Raw genomic sequence first — 20060 nt, 5'->3', positions numbered from 1 at the left:
TTGTCCCAAAGCTCCATCCACCCTGGCCTTGAACATTTCCAGGCAGGGGGCAGCCACAGCTTCTCTGGGCACCCTGTGCCAGGGCCTCCCCACCTTCCCAGGGAAGAATTTCTCCCCAATATCCCATCTATCCCTGCTCTCTGGCAGTGGGAAGCCATTCCCCCTTGTCCCGTCACTCCATCCCTTGTCTAAAGTCCCTCTCCAGCTCTCCTGGAACCCTTTTAGGCACTGGAAGGCTCCAAGGTTTCTCCAGAACCTTCTCTTCTCCAGGTGAACACCCCCAGCTCTCCCAGCCTGGCTCCAGAGCAGAGGGGCTCCAGAGCCCTCGGAGCAGCTCTGTGGCCTCCCCTGGACTCGCTGCAGCAGCTCCAGGTCCTTCCCGTGCTGGAACCCAGGGCTGGAGGCAGCTCTGCAGGTGGGGGCTCAGGTGAGCGGGGCACAGGGGCGGGATCTGCCCTGCCCTGCATGAGCCCAGGATGTGCTTGGATTTGTGGTCTGTCTTTCTAACAACAGCCCTGTGCCAGAGACCAGCTGTACAGAAAGTGTCCCAACCTGCTGACTTCAGGTTTCATACAGAGCATGGCCCAAGCCACAGCTGTTTGGACAAGAGGGCTGTGTCCCTGTCATGACATCAGGCAGTTGCTGGGCATTGAGTCGCATGAAATGCTTCCCAGACAGTGTCCAACATGGCTTGTGGAGGTGCAGCAGGGCTTAGCCATGGTAGAAATGCATCTGCTGTCTTCCTTGGGAGGTTTCTCTCTTGTAAGATGAAAAGAGAAGAGAGATTTTATTAGAGCAAGTAAAATAATACCAGGGTGGACCCACTGCCATGGCTCGGCGCCCATGCCTGCACCAGGATGGCCTCCTGGAGCTTTGGTTGGCACTAGACCTGCCCAAGAGCCTGGCTGAGGGTGGCCCTGTGGGCACAGCTGGAGGGAGAATGTGCTAATTCACAGCAGGGTTTGTTTGTCCTTTTGATCCCTGCACGCAGCAGCTTTGTCTGAGCGTGTGGTCCATCCGCGGAGCTCCACGTGCCGGGTCCCGTCGGTTCATTTATCTGGTGCTGGTCAGCTCACAGCACAGCATGTCAGAGGCTGTGCTGCAGAGCCCCAGCACTGCAGACTCCCTGGGGACCCTCCCATCCTGAATCAGGATGCAAGATGAGGGTCACATTAGGGCAGGATGAATTAAAATCTCAGTAGCCAGGTGCAGGTAATAGGTGGCCGTGTCCTGGCAAGCAGCAGGCAGGGCTGGGCACAGGGCGGGATGCTCTGGGACCTGCCCCTGTGCTCCTCAGGCTTTGAGTGGAGAGGTGGCTGGGTCACTTGTCCACCCTCCTCCTCCGTGTAATGGGTGACATAACTCCTCTCTCCATGGGGTACCCCCAGATCCCTGCCCAGGAGCAGGGGCATTGTCTGGGTGCCAGGCTGGAGCGGGAGGTCTGAAGTGCCAGACAGGCAGCAGATCTGCCTCCCAGCAAGGCGTTAGCACTGGATTTACTGGTGTAGCTGACAGCACAAGCAGCTCGATCATGTCTGGGCACTAAAAGCCTGACCCCTCATCTGCTCTGTGATGTCCTTTGTGTTGACTCTATTAAAAAGAGCATGGGGAATTGGCTGGAAGTGCCTGTGGGAGGTTTGTGCTCACTCAGAACAATGATGCTATTGATAAACCAGCAGAGGAATATTGGGCTCAACTTCCAGTTCAAGGGACCATAAAGAGTTGGAAAGTACCTGGAATTTGAGTAAATGTCTGTCAGACAGAAACCTTGTGGAGGAGGTGACTGTCAGTGTGGCATGTCCTGGGGGACAGTGCTGCTGTCACCACTGGATTTATGCAATTGTAGGAAGGAACTGTTCGATCCAGAAAACTTTATTGAAATGGTGGTTTACCACATCCAGCCTCTGTAGGATATTCATAGAATCATGGAATTATTAAGTTGGAAAAGCCCTCTAAGATCATTGAGCCCAAACATTCCCCCAGCATTGCCATGTTCACCATTAACCCATGTCCCCTGGTATTACATCTACACATTTTTGAACATTTCTGGGATGGTGACTACACCACTGCTCTGGGCAGCTCTGCCAGGGCCTGACCACCCTTTAAAGAAGAAATTTTCCCCAGTATCCAACCTGAGCCTCCCCTGGCCCAGCCTGAGGCTGTTCCCTCTCCTCCTGTCCCTGTTCCCTGGCAGCAGAGCCACAAGGTCCCCCCTGACCCTCCTTTGCTCCAGGCTGGACCCCCCCAGCTCCCTCAGCTGCTCCTTGTGCCCCAGACTCTTCCCCAGCTTCATTGTCCTTCTCTGGACACGCTCCAGCCTCTCAATGTCCAAAGGCAGCGTGAGGACAGCACAGTAGAGGTTTGGATGTTGATGGGGAAAGAAGAACCCAACACAGGCTTCATCCACCCTGGTGTAAGGGTCTTCTCCCTCCCTCCTGCAGCTGCTGTTGTGTCTCTCTGTGCCATGGTGAAGCTTTTCTCCTTGGGGAGGTACTTGCTCATGGAGAGAAGAGTGTGATTTTCTCAAGTTTAGCACAACCACTGGGAGATCCCTGTGTCTGTTATTCTCCCTCACCCACATCACACACAGCACAGTGATCGAAGTCAGGAAGAATAACTTCACTGGAAAAGGGGAACAATAGATTAGTTTGGATTCCAGGGAAGGAATTTCAATTCTGGAAATGAGGATTTGAACAGCAAGGTTCAGGATTTCTTAGGTGGGCAAAATAAATGCTTTGGAGGAGCTGAAGCAGTTGAAGATTCAGGCAGAGATTGGCGATTCTCAGTTTGGGCTGGGAAATCTCTGTGTAGCCTGGCATGAGCTGGGTGCTGGTATCTGAGGCAGGAAATCGCTGCTGCCTGGAAGCTCTGCAGTTTTTGAATTGAACCTTTAATTCTCCCCATTATTAATTACCTTTTTCTTTTTCTTTTTTTTTTTTTCCCTTCAGCATGAAAGACTTTCCAGGTAAGAATTTTCTTTTTTTAGTTTTTTTTTCTGTTTAATATTTATTGGCAGCATGTTTTTGTATGGCTTTGAGGATTCCTTGTGCTTCAAATCCAGCCTGCTACTGGCTGTGTGGTCCTTTCCTGAGCTCAGCTGTGGCTCCAGTTTGCTTCTGTTCTTTACTCCCCAAATTATTTACCTCATTGCCCTCTTAGAAATGGAGCTCGTTCCCACCATGGAGATGAGAGGTTCGTGGGAAGTCACTGCCCATGGGGAGCTGGGCTGGTACCCTGGGGATTTTTTCCAGTTGTTGTAGTGGTGGTGACTGCTGGGTTTTGGGCAGCAGTCCCCAAGGCTGAGTGGAGGGTACTCCTACACACCCCAGAGCCCCTGCTCAGCTGGGTCTGCCACAGCCTTCAGTCCCGACCAGCTGGGCCCTGTGCTGGCTGTTCCAAGTTACCGCAGCTCCACAGTGCTGGGTCTTCCTCCTGTTTCAGGTTGGAAGCAGCTACGAACCCCACCACGAGTGACTCGTCCTACAGCGACCGTGCCTCCAGCCGCTCCAGTGCCTACAGCCGCAGGGAGAACCGGCTCGCCGCCCTCAGCAGCCGGGCAGAGGAGGAGAGCAACAAGGACTATAAGAAAGTAGGGGTTTTTAAATGTATTATTGTCACTGTGATGCCTTTTTGGGACTACCTGAAAACAGAGGCTAGACAAAATTAAGAGTATAAAAAGCAGTTGTATTTATTGAAGGGCCTTCAGGTACATTTAGGGCAGTCAAAGCCCCCAGGGACTACACCCAAAAATGGACGATGGGGTCACAGGTTTTTCATACTTTTATGAGTTTGGTCCATTTGCATATCGGGGGTTAATCCTCCAATTACCTCTCAGGTAATGAAGCCACTTACCCCAAGTTTGCTCCCCCCCAACTCACTTTTGTTTACATTTCTCAGGGTTGAGGCAGTGAGGTGTCCTTGTGTTTCAGGCCTAGAGAGGAGTTGTTTTGTCTGACCACAATGGGAGAACAGCAGCTAGCACTGTATATGGAGTTTAGAGTTATACACTAAAGAATTGCAGGATTACAAATATATGAAAAGTATAAAAGCTAAAATCCAAACACATCATCTGCACACACCACAGAACCTGCCTGTTGCTGCAGAAACCGGCCCCAAGAAACAGTGGGAAGAAAGAGAAGATGTTTATTTTCATTTTCTCTGTTTCAAAGAATCCAGTGATTTGGATTGGAAGGGACCTTAAAGCCCATCCCATTCCACCTCCTGCCATGGCAGGGACACCTTCCACTGTCCCAGGTTGCTCCAAGCCCCATCCAGCCTGGCCTTGGACACTGCCAGGGATGGGGCAGCCACAGCTTCTCTGGCCCTGTGCCAGAGCCTCACCATCCTGTGAGTAAAGAATTACCTAAATTAAAACCATCTCTTTTTTCGCCTCTTGGCTGTTTTTAAACTCCCTACAAAATTCAACAGCAGTTTTCTTATTTCTTATTCATGAATTATGAAAACCTAAGTAAAGCATCCAAGTTGGTTTTGTTTTCCCTTCTCATCTCCTGATGTGTGGGAGCAAAGTGAACCCCTCAGCTCAGTGCTGAGGGCACACGTCTGCTCAGAGCAGCAAGGGGGAATGGGGTTAATTAACCAGGAGCAGCCTGGTTAATTGAGCTCTTGTTTTGCGTTTCAGTTATACGAGAGCGCCCTGTCTGAAAATCAAAAGCTGAAGTCAAAGCTGCAAGAAGCCCAGCTTGAGCTGGCTGATATCAAAGCAAAGTTGGAAAAAGCAGCCCAGGTAAGGGAAAATCCAGGTCCTGTCTGGAAAAAACTGAGCACTGGCTGTGGCAAACCAACACTTGTTCCAGGATGGGAAAGGGAGGGGAGCTCCTGGGAGGGTGTTCTTGGGAGGGAAGGTGCCATGGAGGAGACAGAAATAAGCAAGTAATTTTGTAAATCAACTTGTGGCATCCCAAGCAAGAACATCTGTGGGCTGTCTTGGCCTTTGTGCAGCACTCTGTCAGTGCTCTCGGGTTTAATCACTTTCTATTTTTAATTTCCATAGCAGAAACAGGAGAAAACTTCTGACCGGTCCAGCATGCTGGAGATGGAGAAGAGGGTACGTGTCTCTGCTTTCTTCTGAGTCACAGCCTGTTCCTTGTGTTGCTGTGCAGGGCGCTCATTTCTAGAAGGAAAGCGTTAATTAAGAGATAAGTTGTATTTTTGCCTTGAGGGGCAGTGCACAGTGATAATTGTGTTCTGACCTTTCAGGGCCTGAGACTCTGCTGCTCTCTTTGCACATCAGCTTTGTTCTGATTCCTCTCTTTCGTTTTAAGCAGCTGCAGACCAATGGATTGTATCACACTGAGGGATTGTTGGTCCATTTTGCTTTAAAACATTCTCGATCCTTACAAATAAAGACTGGTTTGAGGTGGTGGAGGAACAAGGAAAAATCCTGGAAGGGCTGCTCCCAGTTCCTTCATCCCCCAGCCTGGGTTGATACCAAGGACTGCCCCAACCCAGGGACAGGACCTTGAACTTGGCCTTGTTGAAGTCAGGGCAACATCCTGCATAACTTCTGTTGAATTAGGATCACAACAGCCACAAATACAGGATCCTGAGAATTAGAAAGTAAAAATGTGTCCAGCTGTTCTCAGTGAAGATGCATTAACTGTTTCCAGGATGGCTCATGCATTTTGCACTGATGAATCCCTGGATGAACCGTGCTGTGGGCAAAAAGTGAACTCATCATCCACAGCACACTCGGAAGCTGCCTTTTCCTCACTCTCCTGGCCTCATAGCTCCTTGCATAGGGCAAAGGATCAGGGCAGAGAGTGTAAATCCTGTTCTTGATTCATGTTTCCCCCTTCCCGCTTCTCAGGGCATGTCCCTGGAGCAGTTTGAGCCCCTTCGTGTTGGGAAAGTCACTGAAGGAGTCCAGATCTGCCCTCCTTGGCACAGGCTTAGCTGAGGCCGCTCACATGGCAGAGTCTAATCCTCCCTTCTCAAAATGCACCGAAAGCAGTCAGCTTTGCAGCCCTGGATTATCTGGGAGAAACAGGATTTCCAGGCAGGGAATTTCCTTGTTCTGTTTCCTATTTGAGTGGCTCAGTGACTTTTCTCATTGCCCCTTTTAGTGGAGTATAAATCCATGGTTTCACCTACAGAGCTCAAAATCACATTACATCAGCAACTCCTGAGAACTGGGATCACTGAAAATGGGGGAGAATTTCATTAGGGGTATGAATAGAGTTTGGGATCTGCCCAAACAGGCCCAGCACATATCCCTGCTGGTTTGCCAGCTGCCCTGTCCCATCTGATCAGCTCCTGGTTGTAACCTCTGCCTTGCTTTGCGGTGCTCTTCAGGGAATGCTGCTACAGAAACACAAGACTCTTGTTTTTCTTTAAAAGAAAACACTGTAAATTTTTCTTCTAAATCCATGTGACCCTCTTTGTTATGAATCCTTGTAAACAGGAGAAGCGAGCCCTGGAGCGGAAACTCTCTGAAATGGAGGAGGAAATGAAGGTAAGAAATAATCTTCACTGTGTCTATTCCATTTTTTATGCTTTGTATTCATATATTTGGGGATTGTCACCCAGGAGGAGGATGTTAAAGGTGTCCAGGGGAAGGATCTCATTTTCCTTTCTGCAGTCAGAACTTGCTTTAATGGCCCTGTTCTCCAAACATGAAATGCTAATAAACTGTCCTGTTCTCATTCATCTGATTGCTCCTATGTTTGATTTGTTCTGCTGTTTGATCCGAGAACGGTGAAAGCTGTTCTCCTTAAATGCCTTCCCAAACTAACCTTTTGTGGCATCGCTGAGTTCCAGTGTGTTGACCCCCTGTGCTCTGACTAGTCTGCAGCCCAAGTTAAGCCACTGAGGTTCTCTCCGGATGGGTAAGAAGACAAAGCTGGCTTTTGAGCTCACGCACACTGGCCACAGATAAAACACAGAGTGGTTGTGTTCCTATACTCCCTTCCCAAAGCATGTCTGTCACTGGGAGGCCACAGCAGCCTGGGATAATTCCAGCAAAGAGGAATTTGCTTCCTGGTGGGATGTGCAGCATGGCTTGCTGTCACAAGCCATGGCCACTGCTGCTCCGGCGCGTTCTCACTCCCATGGCGTGGCTTCAAGGACGGTTCTGCGCGTGAGGGGAACCCTGCAGAGCCGAGGCAGCGTCGGGCTGCCCACACAGCCCTGAAGCCTCACCCTGGTTCGGCAGCGCTGCGTCACCTTACGCTGTATTTCAGTGCTCGTGGTCACAGAATGAGTGTCCCCTTGGCTCTGCCCCTGCTTTCCTTCCCTTTGAACCTGAGCAGGTTCAAGCTGCTCTCAGGAGGAAGGGCCCACCTGAGAGCTCTCCTGGCACCGTGCACTGACAGAAGTGAGTTCCTGCCACCCTGGAGGAGGTTCCAACTCTGTTTCTATTTGAAGGTCCATGTTTCTACCAAGCACATAGCTTTGAAAGGACCATTGGCTTGTGCTGCATCTTCTGCTGCAATAAGTAGCACAATGATGTGGTGGATTCTTGCTGTAAAGGCTCTTGTTGTCTCAGAGAGGAGAAAATAAGTGTGGATGTGTGAGCCAAGAGGCAAAGGAGAAAGGACTGAATATGTCTAAATTCCAAACCCTTTGTTCAGTGAGCAGGTAGGAACCTTTAACTGCACAGAGACTTTTCTGTAATTACAGAATTGGGGTCTTCAAGAGGAATACAGGCATGAGCAGTTTGTGTTGGTCCGTCAGCTCTGCAGATCACTGCAAACCTGCAACTTCAGCCCGTGGAGTAAGAAGACAAGGTGGTGGCCTCTAGTGGCCTGAGTTTGGAAACATACTGCTCTGGGAAGCAGTTAAAGAGGGAAGGTGCCTGAGGGACTGCTGGACACAGCCTCTGGTTCAGGTATTCTGGAGCTACAGAGCCATGGAAGCCAAGGTGGTGCAGAAGGAGAAGCACTGCTGGAGATTGGACACATTCTCACACTGCCTCGAGAGACATGAGCTGAAAGAACCTCTGGTCCAGCTGAAAATGAGCTTCAGGTCCTCAAGAGTGGTGCTGACTCTGCTCTCTGCCCTGTTCTTGCTGCATCGAACAACCAAAGTGGTCAAATTTGTTAGTAGAACAAATAGACAAGAAATTGGAAAATCTCTCTTCTGAGATGCTACTACATTTTCACTGTTTTTTGCAAAACCTCAAGCATGTGGTGAGTACCTGAGGGCACTATGACATGTCTTGTTTGACAGTCACTCAAAAAAAAGGAGTATAAAATCTCTGAAGAAAGAAGCATTGAATTGGACCTTTCCAAAAGGAAACTTGTGTCCACTTTCATCATGCCTTGAAGTGGGAGTATCAGCCCTGCTGTGTTTGCCTGGAGTGAGATAACCTCTGCAGAGCATCCCTGTTAGTCCCTAGTGTGGGAGTGGAGCCAGGAAAGAATCTAATAATTCTGGTCCTGCTCCTTGCGCTACATGAGTAGCTGTTGTGCAGAGTCAGGAGGAATAAGTAAGGAATTGTGAAGGAAAATGCAAATACACCAATTTCCTTTAATCTGGAGAGTGGCAAGTAGAAACAACCAGACCTGTCAGGTGATTAGGTCTCAGGTAGTTTTTGGGAATTCTTCCCACTGGTCTTTGAATCCAGCAAGACTCACGTCCAGCTGTTGGATCCAGGGGTGTCTGTGTCCAGCTGTGCACATCAGATCCTGGTCAGGGCTGTCCTCTCCTTGCAGCTGACTTCTGAGGAAGAGGAGGCAGAGATGACAGAAATCTTTGTACTTCAGGCTGTGTTTGAGGGAATGAGCTTTGCTCCTGTCTGGAGTGTGACCCCTGCTACCAAAGCCATAGAGAAGTGAAGAGGAGCAAGACAGGCTTGGTAACCTCAAGAACTTTGGTGGCAGAGCTGCTCCCCAGAGCTGCTCCTCAGACCTGCTCTTGCAAAGGTGACAGAGAAGTGCAGCATTTCCCTGAGTGACTGCACAATTCGACTGGAGATCCAGAGCCTTGGCTGAGGCGGGAGAAAGAAAATTAGCATTTGCACTGAGCTGAATTCAATGCCAAGTGCCCGAGGTCCCAACTTCACACAGCAACTGTTCTTGAAGGTCACAGGAGCTCCTTTATTCCATAGCAGTGCTGCAGCTCCTGGCCTCAGCCATCGTGCAGGCTCTGGGCATTTTTATTTAGTGTTGCAGGCACAAAATCCGTTAATTGAAGGCAGGTAGAGGGAACTGAGTAACCTGCTTTTGCTAAGCCAAGTATCAAGCAGAGTGATAAGCAATCACAGCGGTATCATCCAGATCCTGCTCTTTGCCCTTGGCTTCAGTCCCAGCTTCCCAGCCTTTGCTGGATTTGGTGCATAAACAGGAGCCTGGCCTACCTGCAGCACACACACGTTTTTATATAAATGATCCTTTCTGTGGGCTGTGCAGCGTGTGGAGGCTGAGCGATGGCTGGTGGGACCATGCTGAGGTTCCATGCTGTGCTGGTGTGGAAAAACAAAGGTGGTCTCTGAAATAATCACAGTCCTTTCCACCTCATGTGGCACGATGCCCCTCCTATATATGTTAGATGCTTTCTGCCAACAGTGAGCCCTGTGATAAAACAGAGGATCTTTATTATCTGTGTATCATAAAATCATGGAATATCCTGAATTGAAAGGGACACACAGTCCAACCCCTGGCCCCACACAGACACCCCAACAATCCCACCCTGGGCATCCCTGAGAGCCTTGGCCAAATGCTCCTGGAGCTCTGGCAGCCTCGGGCACATGCCCATTCCCTGGGGAGCCTGTTCAGAGTCCCACCACCCTCTGGGGAAGAACCTTTCCCTGATCTCCAGCCTAAACCTCCCCTGGCTCAGCTCCAGCCCTTCCCTGGGGTCCTGTCTCTGCTCACAGAGAGCAGAGATTGAAGCTGCCCCTTGGGAGGAGCTGCAGCCCCCAGTGAGGTCTGACCTCAGGCTCCTCTTCTCCAAGGTGAACAGACCAAGTGTCCTCAACTGGTTTTGGCACCATCAGAAGAAGTGACTATTCCAGTACAGCCATCTTCCAGCAGCTCCTGGTGCGATGTATCACAGGACAGCCATGCCATGTCCATCTGTCCTCACTGAGCACAGTGGCAGCCAGCAAAGCTTAGTCGGGTGAAGGGATGGATGGATGGAGGGATGGATGGATGGAGGGATGGATGGATGGAGGGATGGATGGATGAATGGATGGATAGGGTGTGGTGAGCAGGGATCTCGCTGCTGAGGTGCCACTGCAGCTTTCCTGAGGTTTATTGGCTGTAGCTCTGTCTTGGGATCTGTTATTTTTCCAGTGTCAGAATTGCATTGGTGTGTCCAAGGAGCTGCTCTGTCAGTTTGATGATCTCAGGAGCTCAAACTCCATCCTTTGCAGGCTCCCTGCCCTCCTGCCTTGCTTCCCTTGGTTTTGCAAAGCTTTTCAAAGAGGTGTCTTCATTCCTTCGTGGAGAGTAAAGGTGGTGCTTTTGGGCAGCTAGGAATGGAGCTGATGGTTGGGGGGTTTACAAAGTACTTCAGTTTCATACAGGAATGAGTGCTTGGGCAAAATGTCCTGGGGTGCAGCAGGTTCCTTGCCAGCTGCAGCCAGCTCTGGGTGATCACAGAATCCCAGACTGGTTTGGGTTGGAAGATGCCCTTCTTGTTCCACCCCCTGCCATGGCAGGGACACCTTCCACTGTCCCAGGTTGTTCCAAGCCCCGTCCAATCTGGCCTTGGACACTTCCAGGGATGGGACGGCCACAGCTTCTCTGGGCAACTTGAATAGTGCAGGTTGGGTGGACAGTCATTGTCTTTGTGCCACAGTAGATTTATTCATGGTACTCCTTGTTCAGGACAGACGGCACCTCCCTTTGAGTGCTTTCTGCTAATGAAATGGCAGAAAGGAACTCCCTTCCCCATAGACCCTTCCCTCTGTCTTCTTCTGCCACTGCGAGCTCACAAGAGGACATGGGGAAGAATGTGGTGCTTTGTGGGACTGCTTTGCTTTGGGACTGGGATTTTGTCACTTGAACTTACAACTCTTCTTGTGGATGTTTCCTGCCTGCCCCTGCCCAGTGTTGGGGCTCCCTCCATCACTCAGGATGGGTTCTTGCTCAGGAGGGGTTCTTCTTCTTGTGGCCCAGCTGCCCGACCTCTCAAGAGGAAGGAGGGGCACGGATGCCACTCAGGAAGCAACTCCTCAGCTCTCGGCATCTCCTGGCACCCACAGTGGTGTAAATGTCCAGCACATTAATTCACTTTGGCATTACTGGGAACAGCGTCATCCTTGTGGCACTGGGATGTCTGCCTGGCTTGTATCATCTCCCTGTTCTGCTTCCTCATGGCTTTTCTGTTCCATGCCTCCCATTGCTGCTGTACCTGTGCAAGCCCCAGTTTGTACCTGTGCCCAGTTTGTACCTATGCAAGCCCCAGTTTGTACCTGTGCCCAGTCTGTACTTGTGCAAGCCCCAGTTTGTACCCATGTCCACTTTGTTTCTGTGCAAGCCCCAGTGTGGGGCTCGATCTCTGCCCTGTCCTGTGCCCCCCATTGCCTTTGTGTCCAGGAATTTCCTTCTGGCACATCCCCACTGTGGGAGATGATCTCATTCAGACTTCTGTTCCTAAAATGAGCAGTTTAAGGTTCAGACTTGTCCCCTCTGAGGGTCAGAGATAAATTGAGCCCTGTGACACAGAAGAGTTGAATCCGGGCAGGGATGAGAAACCCCCCCCCAGACCCCAGAGGTTTTGGCAGGACTGAGCCTGGGCAGACCCAGGAGCATCACTCAGGGATGAGGGACACAAGCAGACACAGTACGTGTCTCAGTGATCTGCTGTGGGATAGTGACACTTCTGGTGCTTCAGTCTGTGCCTTTAGGATTTCCCAGGAAGCTCTGATTGCTCTTTGCTCCACACAGCTGCTTTGGCTTTTAGAAATACACGAAGAAAAGGAGTTTTTAAGAAATTCTCCGTTCCCAGCAGTGCTTTCAGAGCCTGTGTAGGTGGTAAGTCACTTGTGATAGGTCTCCCAGCAGTTCCCGAGTCCCAGGGCTGTCTGGGTAAACTAGAATATAATCCTGCTTTGTGGTGGGAAATCCCTGTATTTGACCTTTTTTAAGGCTTTGGGGGCCTCTGGAGAAAGGGCTGATTCCCAAAATATCCGTGGTGTGTTGTCAGGCTTTCCCTATCCAGCACTCACTACTATTAATTTCTTCTACTCTTTTTCTTTCACTAAACTCCCATTTCTGTGCCCATTCATTTCCATGATGTTCTCTCTGTATTTCTCTGTCCGCTCCTCTCACTCTCTGCAGAATCTCCACCAGCTCAAACAGATTCACACTCTGAGGCAGATGAATGAGCAACTGCTGGCTGAGAACAGGGCTCTGACCCGGGTCGTAGCCAGACTTTCTCTGCCCGCCAAGCCCTCCGAATCAGAGGAGCTGTAGCTGCTTTCCCTCCGGCTCATCTTGCCTCCCTCTTCCACTCTTCCAGGCAGGTCTCCGCTCCCTGGCCGGGCTCTTGCCGCTCACCTCCTTGCTCTCCAGGGTGTCTGGTGAAGCTTGTGGCTCAAAAGCTTGTGGCAAAGGATCTCTGAATTCCAAGAGCATGGTGGTGCTGCTGCCACAGCAGGGCTTTGCTGGAGCTCTGCTCACCCTGCTGGCTCTCGCTCTGCTTGGCAGATGCTGCTGCCCTTGCCAGCTTAGCATTGGGGAATGGCTTCGGGGTGGCTTGGCAGTGCCAGCAGCTCCTTGCCTGGTACTTTGCCTTGAAACAGACCCACAGAATGGTTTGGGTTGGGAGGGGTGTTAAAGCTCATCTCGTTCCACCCCCTGCCGTGGGCAGGGACACCTTCCACGAGCCCAGGTTGTTCCAAGCTGGCCTTGAACACTTGATAATTGGTGGTTTATGCTACATGTCTGCTTCTAATAGAATTCTTTTTAATTGGACTTAGTTCAGGGAGAATCTGGCACTCAGCAAATCAGATTATCCAAAGTCAGGATGACCAATGTCAGAAATTTTCAGGGATGTTGTGAAAAACTAACATTTTAGACAGAAAGGGTATTTTTAGAAAAACTACAAACTGGGCTGTCCTCAGCAGGTTTTCTTGGTCACTTGAACAAGCTTCTTTCCTTATTTTAAACTGAAATTTTTGAGTCTGAGTCCACAGGCTCAGCACCCCCCCCCCTCCCATGGGCTGGCACAGGGTGGGGGATGCAGCAGGAGCCAGACCAGGAGCACTCTGTGTTTTCATCTTCTGTTTTAAATCCAGTTCAGGACAATTAATGTTTGAAACCCAGGCATGAGTCTTCCCTAAGCTTTGCCCTCACACATCACACAGTTAAATTACATCCCTTCCTGCTACTTCATTGGTTCAATGCTAAAATGAAGCTGTAAATGCTCCTTTCTTGGGGCCCTACCTGTCCTTTGCAGGTTAGTAGGGATATTCATATCCCTTCAGACACAGAAGTCATCTGCTCTTGTGGGCTGGAAGTGGCACCACAGAATAAAAAAATCTATTCTTAGCACACAAATTATATCAAGGCTGATTAACCATAGAAACAAACTAATCAGGGGAATTGTGTCTTCCCCTTTCCAGGAGTCCCAGCTCAAGCCCACATGTGTGTCACAAGGGCTGGGAGAGTCGGGTGTCATGTTGTGTGCCCTGGATTGTGCAGATGGTCAGGTGAAATGATCTCACAGCCTCTCTGGTTTTAATCTGTGGAAGTATCCTCCAGTCTGACCCTGCCTCATTTCTTCTCATAAAGCATGAGTTTAAATCGTTCTCCTTCCCCACATGCTTTGAGATCTGAGAGGGAAAATTGGGCAAAATTATTTCCACTCAAAGAACTGATGTTTCACAACCTGCAGGTCACCTCTCTCCTCCTCCCAGGACGTGTCCTGTTACCACTTCCATCCCCCCTCTGCTCTGTCTGGCTGAGGCTCATTCTTCCCTCCTCACTTACAGGTTCACAGTTCCCTGCCAGTGCCCGAGCTGGGGGAGAGCCATGGTCTGCGAGCTCTGCTGATTTATTTTCACCTCTTTTACTAGGTCTAACACAGGATGTTGCTGGTGTGTGTAAACTCTGCCTCAGTGGTGTCTGTGGACATCACAGCTGTACAGTGATGTCACTGGTTTAAGCTCTGCCAGGTGTACCATGCTCTGGCAGCATTTTCCCAAATCCACGTTATTTCTGAGGAGCCGTGCTCTCCAGTGTCACAGGTAACCCACAGCCCTGCTGCTCAGAGCAACCTCCAGCCCAAACTCACTTCACACCGATGCTGCATCATGGTCAACCCCACCATTCCCTGGGGCTGGGCCCATCCCTGCTCTCATTCCTGTGAGACATCTGAAAAGCTGCTGGAAACTCCCAGCCTTTCCAGCCTGTTCCTGTGGGGGTCATTTCAACCTGACTTGAGGCTACTCTGCGTCAAAGGGAGGAATGCCCTGGGCTCATACTGTGTAGGGCTGATGTGGGGCTTTCAGGAAGCCTCAGTGGGCACTGGTGGAGCCGGGTTATGACCAGGAAGCCTGTCCAGAGGCACTGATTTCACATGTACTTACATTCCTGCATTTTCAGAAAAATGACACAGGTCACAAAGCCCCCATGTGAGGCTCCAGCTGAGCCCTGGACTGGAGTGGTTCTCTCTGCCATCGTTTCTGGCAACCTGTGACAGATTCTCTCTACCAAAGCGAGTGTCAGGACTTCACACGCCCGTTACCACAGCAGTGGGCACTGCAGAGCCACCCCAAGCAGTGACAGGGGCCTGATAGGGACTGTCCATCTGCAGCTCCCAGTGGGTGGTCAGGCTCTTGCAGGGCACTGGGAGGCACCAGTGTGGATGGCAGGTGAAGCTCAGGAGGAAACAGAGGAGTGCAGAGACATCAAGGGCTCTGCTGTCTCTGAGCTCCTGATCACTTTGGTGATGGCAATGCCTCTTCTTTGGCCATGAGAAATGGCACAAGGAGCCAGGAGTGCTGTTCTGGTGACAGCCCAGCCATGCTGCTGCATCTGTCACACCAGCACTGGGTCCAGGGAGGCACATTCAGCATCAGTGGCTGGAGCTCTGGCCAGCCCAGCACATGGATTTACCCTTACCACAGTATCCCACCATGCGGCACCAACCCCTCCTCCCTCTCTGGCAAAATCTCCCACCTGAAGCATCCACCACCAGTGCCCCCAGGGATGGAGTTGGCTGTGTTGGGGCCACCATGGCTTGGTCCAGCCATGGAAGAAGGGAATTGCTCTGGTGGGAGCTGGTACTGCCCACACTCAGAGCTGGTGATCATGGAGGGACTGCAGGTGGAGGGGGGCAGAACATTGTGGTCAAAGCTGAAACACCAGGTTAAGGAGGAAGGAGAAGATCTAGTGCAGATTTTTAATTTGAGGGAATTCCTCCAAGATGCACCTTGGCAGAGAGAAGTAGTGGCTGAGCTCACACAGGTTCTGTGTGAGTGATCCTGCTCGGCCCTGGGCACTCCTGCAGGCGTGGGGCTGGTCCCCCTGTGATCTGCTGGCACCCATGCTGGGAGTGACCCCTTGTGTGTCACACCCCAGACAGGAGCAAGGGGTCTCCTTCTGGTGCCCAGAGCTGGGAACAGTCCTGAAGGTCGCTCACTGCAGCATGGAGAGCACGGGAAGTCAGCAGGGTTTATGCCAATGGGAAATGCTGGAAGGGTCTTGTTGAAGCTATTTCTTCTCTATGTCCAAAGTGCTTGGGCTTTTGTCTGTGTTGCCACCTCAGTTGAGCACCCAGGAGGTACCTCCAGTGTCAGTGTGTTCTACCAGTGCTCTGGCCTCAGTATTTGTGACTGTATTACACATTTCTGGGGTCCCGAGGAGATTTGGGGATATTCTGAAGAGATTTGGCAAGGTCCAGTTCTAAATGAAGATTCCAGACCTTTGGTTTCCCCTCTAGTCCTGGCAAAATGGAAAAAGCATATCAGGAAAACCAGCTTTATTGTTGTCTGCTGAGTTGTATTTAGCCTCTGGGCACAGGTTTGGGGTGAAACAGCTCAGAAATGGTTCCTGTCCTGCCAGCCTGGTCCTGACCTGCTACTGGGGCTGTGGCCTTGCTTCACACCAGGGGCTCCCTGGCTCGGGGCTCCCTGGCTCAGTGCTGTGCTCGAGGCCCCTCTCACCCCTCACGCCTGGCAGCCAGCTTGTGAAAGCTCTGGAGATGCTGCAGAGCCATGGAAGTGCGCTGGGTGGAGGGGATGCAATGTCCCCTCTGGCCCTCTGAGCCCCTCTGATCCCACCTTGTCTTTGTCTCTCTGCAGATTTTGACAGAGCTGAAGTCGGACAACCAAAGGCTGAAGGATGAGAACGGAGCCCTCATTCGTGTCATCAGCAAACTCTCCAAATAGGAATCCTGAGCAAAGGCAGGACAAGGAGGGGTGTCCTACACCAGCTGCCAACCCCACCACCGAGCCCTACCCCCTTTCCTTCCCGTCACGTACAGCAAGCGTTTCAGCCGTGGGATCAATGTCACACCTGCCTTGCCCTGCCCTTTGCTGTACATTCCCTTTCTACCCCTATTTCCCCCCAACACAGCCCCTGCCATTTTATTTTCTTTAATTTATGCATGTTGTGGTATCTCGGACATTTTATTCAAGGGAGAAATGTGAGGACTGGGTTTGAGCTGCCAAAACTTCCAGAAGCTCAGTATTTGGTTTTGGACTCTGACCTGGAGTGGGAAGCTCCCACTGTAAAAAGTGACATCTGAAGAACTAATCCAGCATATCCAAGCCCATTACAGGTGGGAAATGTGAACACGGGCTGGGACTCTGAGGATGCACATCAGCCCACTGAGATGTGGGACTCTGGTTAAATGTGGTGCTGTGAAAGCCACCAGAGCTCATGTTTGTCACAGGCTGATGAGCTGTTTTGCAGAGACCTCCTCTTGCCCGTGTAGACTGAGTCTTTTATTTAAGATAAGATTTTGAACCTGTTCGGTGACATCAGTGCTGACACTCAGTGTCAGACCCTTATCCCTCACCCTCCCTTTGCCCCACAGCCTGGGTGATCCTGTGTCATGCTGTGTCCTTCCAGGGCTCCTGTCTCTGTGGTTGGTAGCATCCAGTTGCCACCTGGACTCCTGTTCCCTGGGGCAGGATATATCACAGGCGCTTGCCGAGCTTTCTGAAGGATAAACTTGAACCCCTACAGACCCTCTGCTGCTCTCACGTGTGTGTGAGTGTGAATCACCCTGCAGGGAGCTGTGCCCATGCCAGAAACCAGCCTCCCCTTCCCAACAGCCATCTGGGGCATTCTCCTGCTGCCCCCCTGAAGGCAGAGCCCTATAGCAGAGTCTGGTCTGGTATTTTGGGTACCCTGCTTTGATTTGCAGCAGGATTTGTAGAGAGAGAATGCCAGCATCCTGTCCCACACACCTTGGAAAGGCCAGGGTGTGTCAGTGTCAGAGGGACAAGGAGCTGCTGGTAACTGAATCACCATAATGAAAGTCTTCTAACCTGTCAAAAACTTATGATAAGCCTTGACCTTGAAGGAAACCTCCAGAAATACTCCTCTTTAATGTTACATGCACTCTGAACAGTTTGGAATTGTTCTCTCCATGGGCATTTAGACATTGGCTCCTCTCTCCGTGCTCTGGGACATCATCAGGTCTGTTGAGCTTCCCCTTAACAGACTTCTTTCAAACAATGCCTTCCCTCTCAGAGATGTCTTGCTGTATCCAAAACACTTTCCCATCTACATCCTTCCATATTTGTCCCTTCATCCCCTTTGTCCTTGGACTCCCCAGACTCTGTCTGGCAAAGGGCAGCATCTTGGTCACTGAAGCTGGAGGTGACGATGGAGCAGCTCTGCCACGTTCCCAAGCAGCTCTGCTGGCTCTGGCTGGGGGGCTCTCCACTGTCAGAGAAATGAGATACTTGAACATGAGCAGAATACTTGAGCTTGCTCAACAGGGTAAAACTTATCTCTGTTGGGCACTCCTGGGATTTTTCGAACCTTTTGCTGGTTATTGCCTCAGAAGGCATCTTTATTTTCCTCTCCCTGGGGTTTTTTCTCTTTGTTGGGTTTTTTTTTCCCCTTATTCTCCATTTTTCCCCCTTCCCCTCCCTGTCCTGCCTGTTTCCACCTCTCTTGCTCTTCTTGGAGCTGCCAGTTTTCCCCAGGCAGCTCTGACCCCAAGTTGCTCTTCAGCTGGTGGAGCTGTTTGTGCAGCTGAGGCATCATTTCTCCTGGTACACTGAGGCCCTTCCTCTGCTGCTGAGCTTTGGGAGGAAGAGACCAAAGCTAGTAAAGGCATCAGGGTTTCTGCAGAGCACTGCCTAAGCCAGGCATCCTTTTTATATTCCTTGATTTTAACCCTGCTCTATTTAACGGCTTTAAGTCTTGAGATCCGGTCAATGCTTCCCCTGCACGCCGTTCCCTCTTGGTGCACTCTTTATGTGAGTACTTCTGCCGTTCTTGATGTTTTCTCTCTTGGTGACCCACTCCTCGCTTCAGCCTCGGGCTCTGGCTCTGGTCAGGAGATCAGGGGATCAGGAGCCCGGTCCCTTCCGTGCCACGTGGAGGAGGAGACGCTCCCCAGCTGGGCGGGTGCTGGGCCGGCGCCCCAGGCCACGCATCCCGGCAGGATGAGGAGGAGAGTTCAGAATAAAGATCCTGTTCTTCTCACAGGCGGGTTCCTGGCAGCAGGAAGAAGCCTGGTGTCTGCTTTAGGGAGAGGGTTCAACCCAATCTGACAAATCCATCCCGCACTGATGTTTTGCCCCTTCCTACCAGGACACTCGCTGCGCTTTTTCTGAGGGAACAGAGTGGGAAGGCTGTGGGAGGCTCGTTCTTCTGAGTGGCACCTTCAAAGCCAAACCACTTCAGTTGAAGTGTCTGCTTAGCACTGGATTCTCCTGAGCCCTGAGCCCCCGCAGCTCAGTGTCCCTGATCAGCCAAAGCTGTGAGCGTCTCGTCGTGACGGCGCAACTGCAAACCAAATTCTTGAGAATGGATTTTTTTTGTCTCACTTCATGCCTGACATAACCAGTGCACTGAGGAGGTGATGAACAGGACACCTCGAACCCTGTGCTTGGGGCAGGGTGCAGAGCAAGTAGGTTTTAAAATTGATCCCTCTTGGAACCAGAGCATTTGCCAGGCGTGGTCTCCCTTGGGGAACACGAGGTTTTTTTTCTAAGCAATTGCTTGGGGTGACTTAATTTTAATTGCTTGGGGTGAACCCACCTGTTGTGGCTGCGAGTTTGGTGATGGCTCTTTGTAAATAAACTCCTTGGAGAAGCAGGACTGGCTGATGAGATGGGGAGAGAATGTATTTTTATGCAACTTTTGAGTGGCCTTTCAAACCCTGAGATGAATGATTTGTTTTACTGGTTGTTGTTACATAGTATTATAAGTATTATGTGTTTGAAAGTTTGGGAATAATATTCACAGCTATGATGCTTGTAAACACAACAGTATTTATAAATGAATAAAATAAGAGTTGATAAAATAGAAGCTTTGACTTTGCTTGCATCTTTCCGGAATTACAAGTTGAGCTAAAATTCCCTGTTCCTCCCAAAATTCTTGTGGCATAACAATATCCATCATCCAGAAAAGCCCAAATGTTCTGCAGCTACAACACAGGTGCTTTTTCAGGGGAAGCTGAAATGAAGGAACTGGGATGCACATCCCTGAAAAGCACCCAGCAGTGGGAAGGTGAACAGGAGAGGGTCCCGTCTCCTCCTGGGCACCACACTGCGGATCAGGCCCATCTCCCACTGTGGTGGCAAGCCCTGTGTTTGGTCTGCTCAGCAGTTTGGTCAGCACAAAGTGTGGCACAGGCAGGAGGTGGTGTCACATCTGGGAATCTCTGTCTTGGGTGAGGCTGCTGGAACCTCCACATGTTCCAGTCTTCTGAGGTGGTTGGTGCAGGTTGAGTTCTTCCCTTAGGGTTGGGGGTGTCCAGCATCCCTGCGGAGCAGGATGTGACTGTATGGACCAGACTCTGTGTGCTGGGGCGAAGAATTCTGTGGGGACCTTTGATATTTCCCACCTGTGCCCCATGTCTGGTCCGGTCTTGCTCAGCTGGAGTTCAAGGCTGCCCAGAACACAAGTCAGAGGGAGCTGGGGGGGCTCAGCCTGGAGCAAAGGAGGCTCAGGGGGGACCTT

At 50.9% G+C, this 20060-nt stretch overlaps 1 protein-coding gene across 2 annotated transcripts in view; it reads left to right on the top strand.

The window, feature by feature from the left end:
* The window catches only part of PPP1R12B (protein phosphatase 1 regulatory subunit 12B), a 102499-nt gene extending 83093 nt beyond the window's left edge, over nucleotides 1–19406 (top strand). For both annotated transcript variants that reach the window (XM_017739833.1, XM_008638019.2), the window contains 6 exons: nucleotides 2949–2965; nucleotides 3442–3589; nucleotides 4640–4744; nucleotides 5012–5065; nucleotides 6422–6472; nucleotides 16214–19406. In XM_017739833.1, the coding sequence (XP_017595322.1) occupies nucleotides 2949–2965; nucleotides 3442–3589; nucleotides 4640–4744; nucleotides 5012–5065; nucleotides 6422–6472; nucleotides 16214–16300 (462 nt within the window). In that variant the 3' untranslated portion in view covers nucleotides 16301–19406. The remainder of the gene's footprint in view (nucleotides 1–2948; nucleotides 2966–3441; nucleotides 3590–4639; nucleotides 4745–5011; nucleotides 5066–6421; nucleotides 6473–16213) is intronic.
* The last annotated feature ends 654 nt before the right edge of the window (nucleotides 19407–20060 follow it).

Source organism: Corvus brachyrhynchos, unplaced genomic scaffold, assembly GCF_000691975.1.
Source record: "Corvus brachyrhynchos isolate BGI_N302 unplaced genomic scaffold, ASM69197v1 scaffold67, whole genome shotgun sequence".
NCBI classification, from domain to species: domain Eukaryota; kingdom Metazoa; phylum Chordata; class Aves; order Passeriformes; family Corvidae; genus Corvus; species Corvus brachyrhynchos.
Note: the sequence above shows the minus strand (reverse complement) of the source record. Positions and strands in the feature narration are given on the sequence as shown.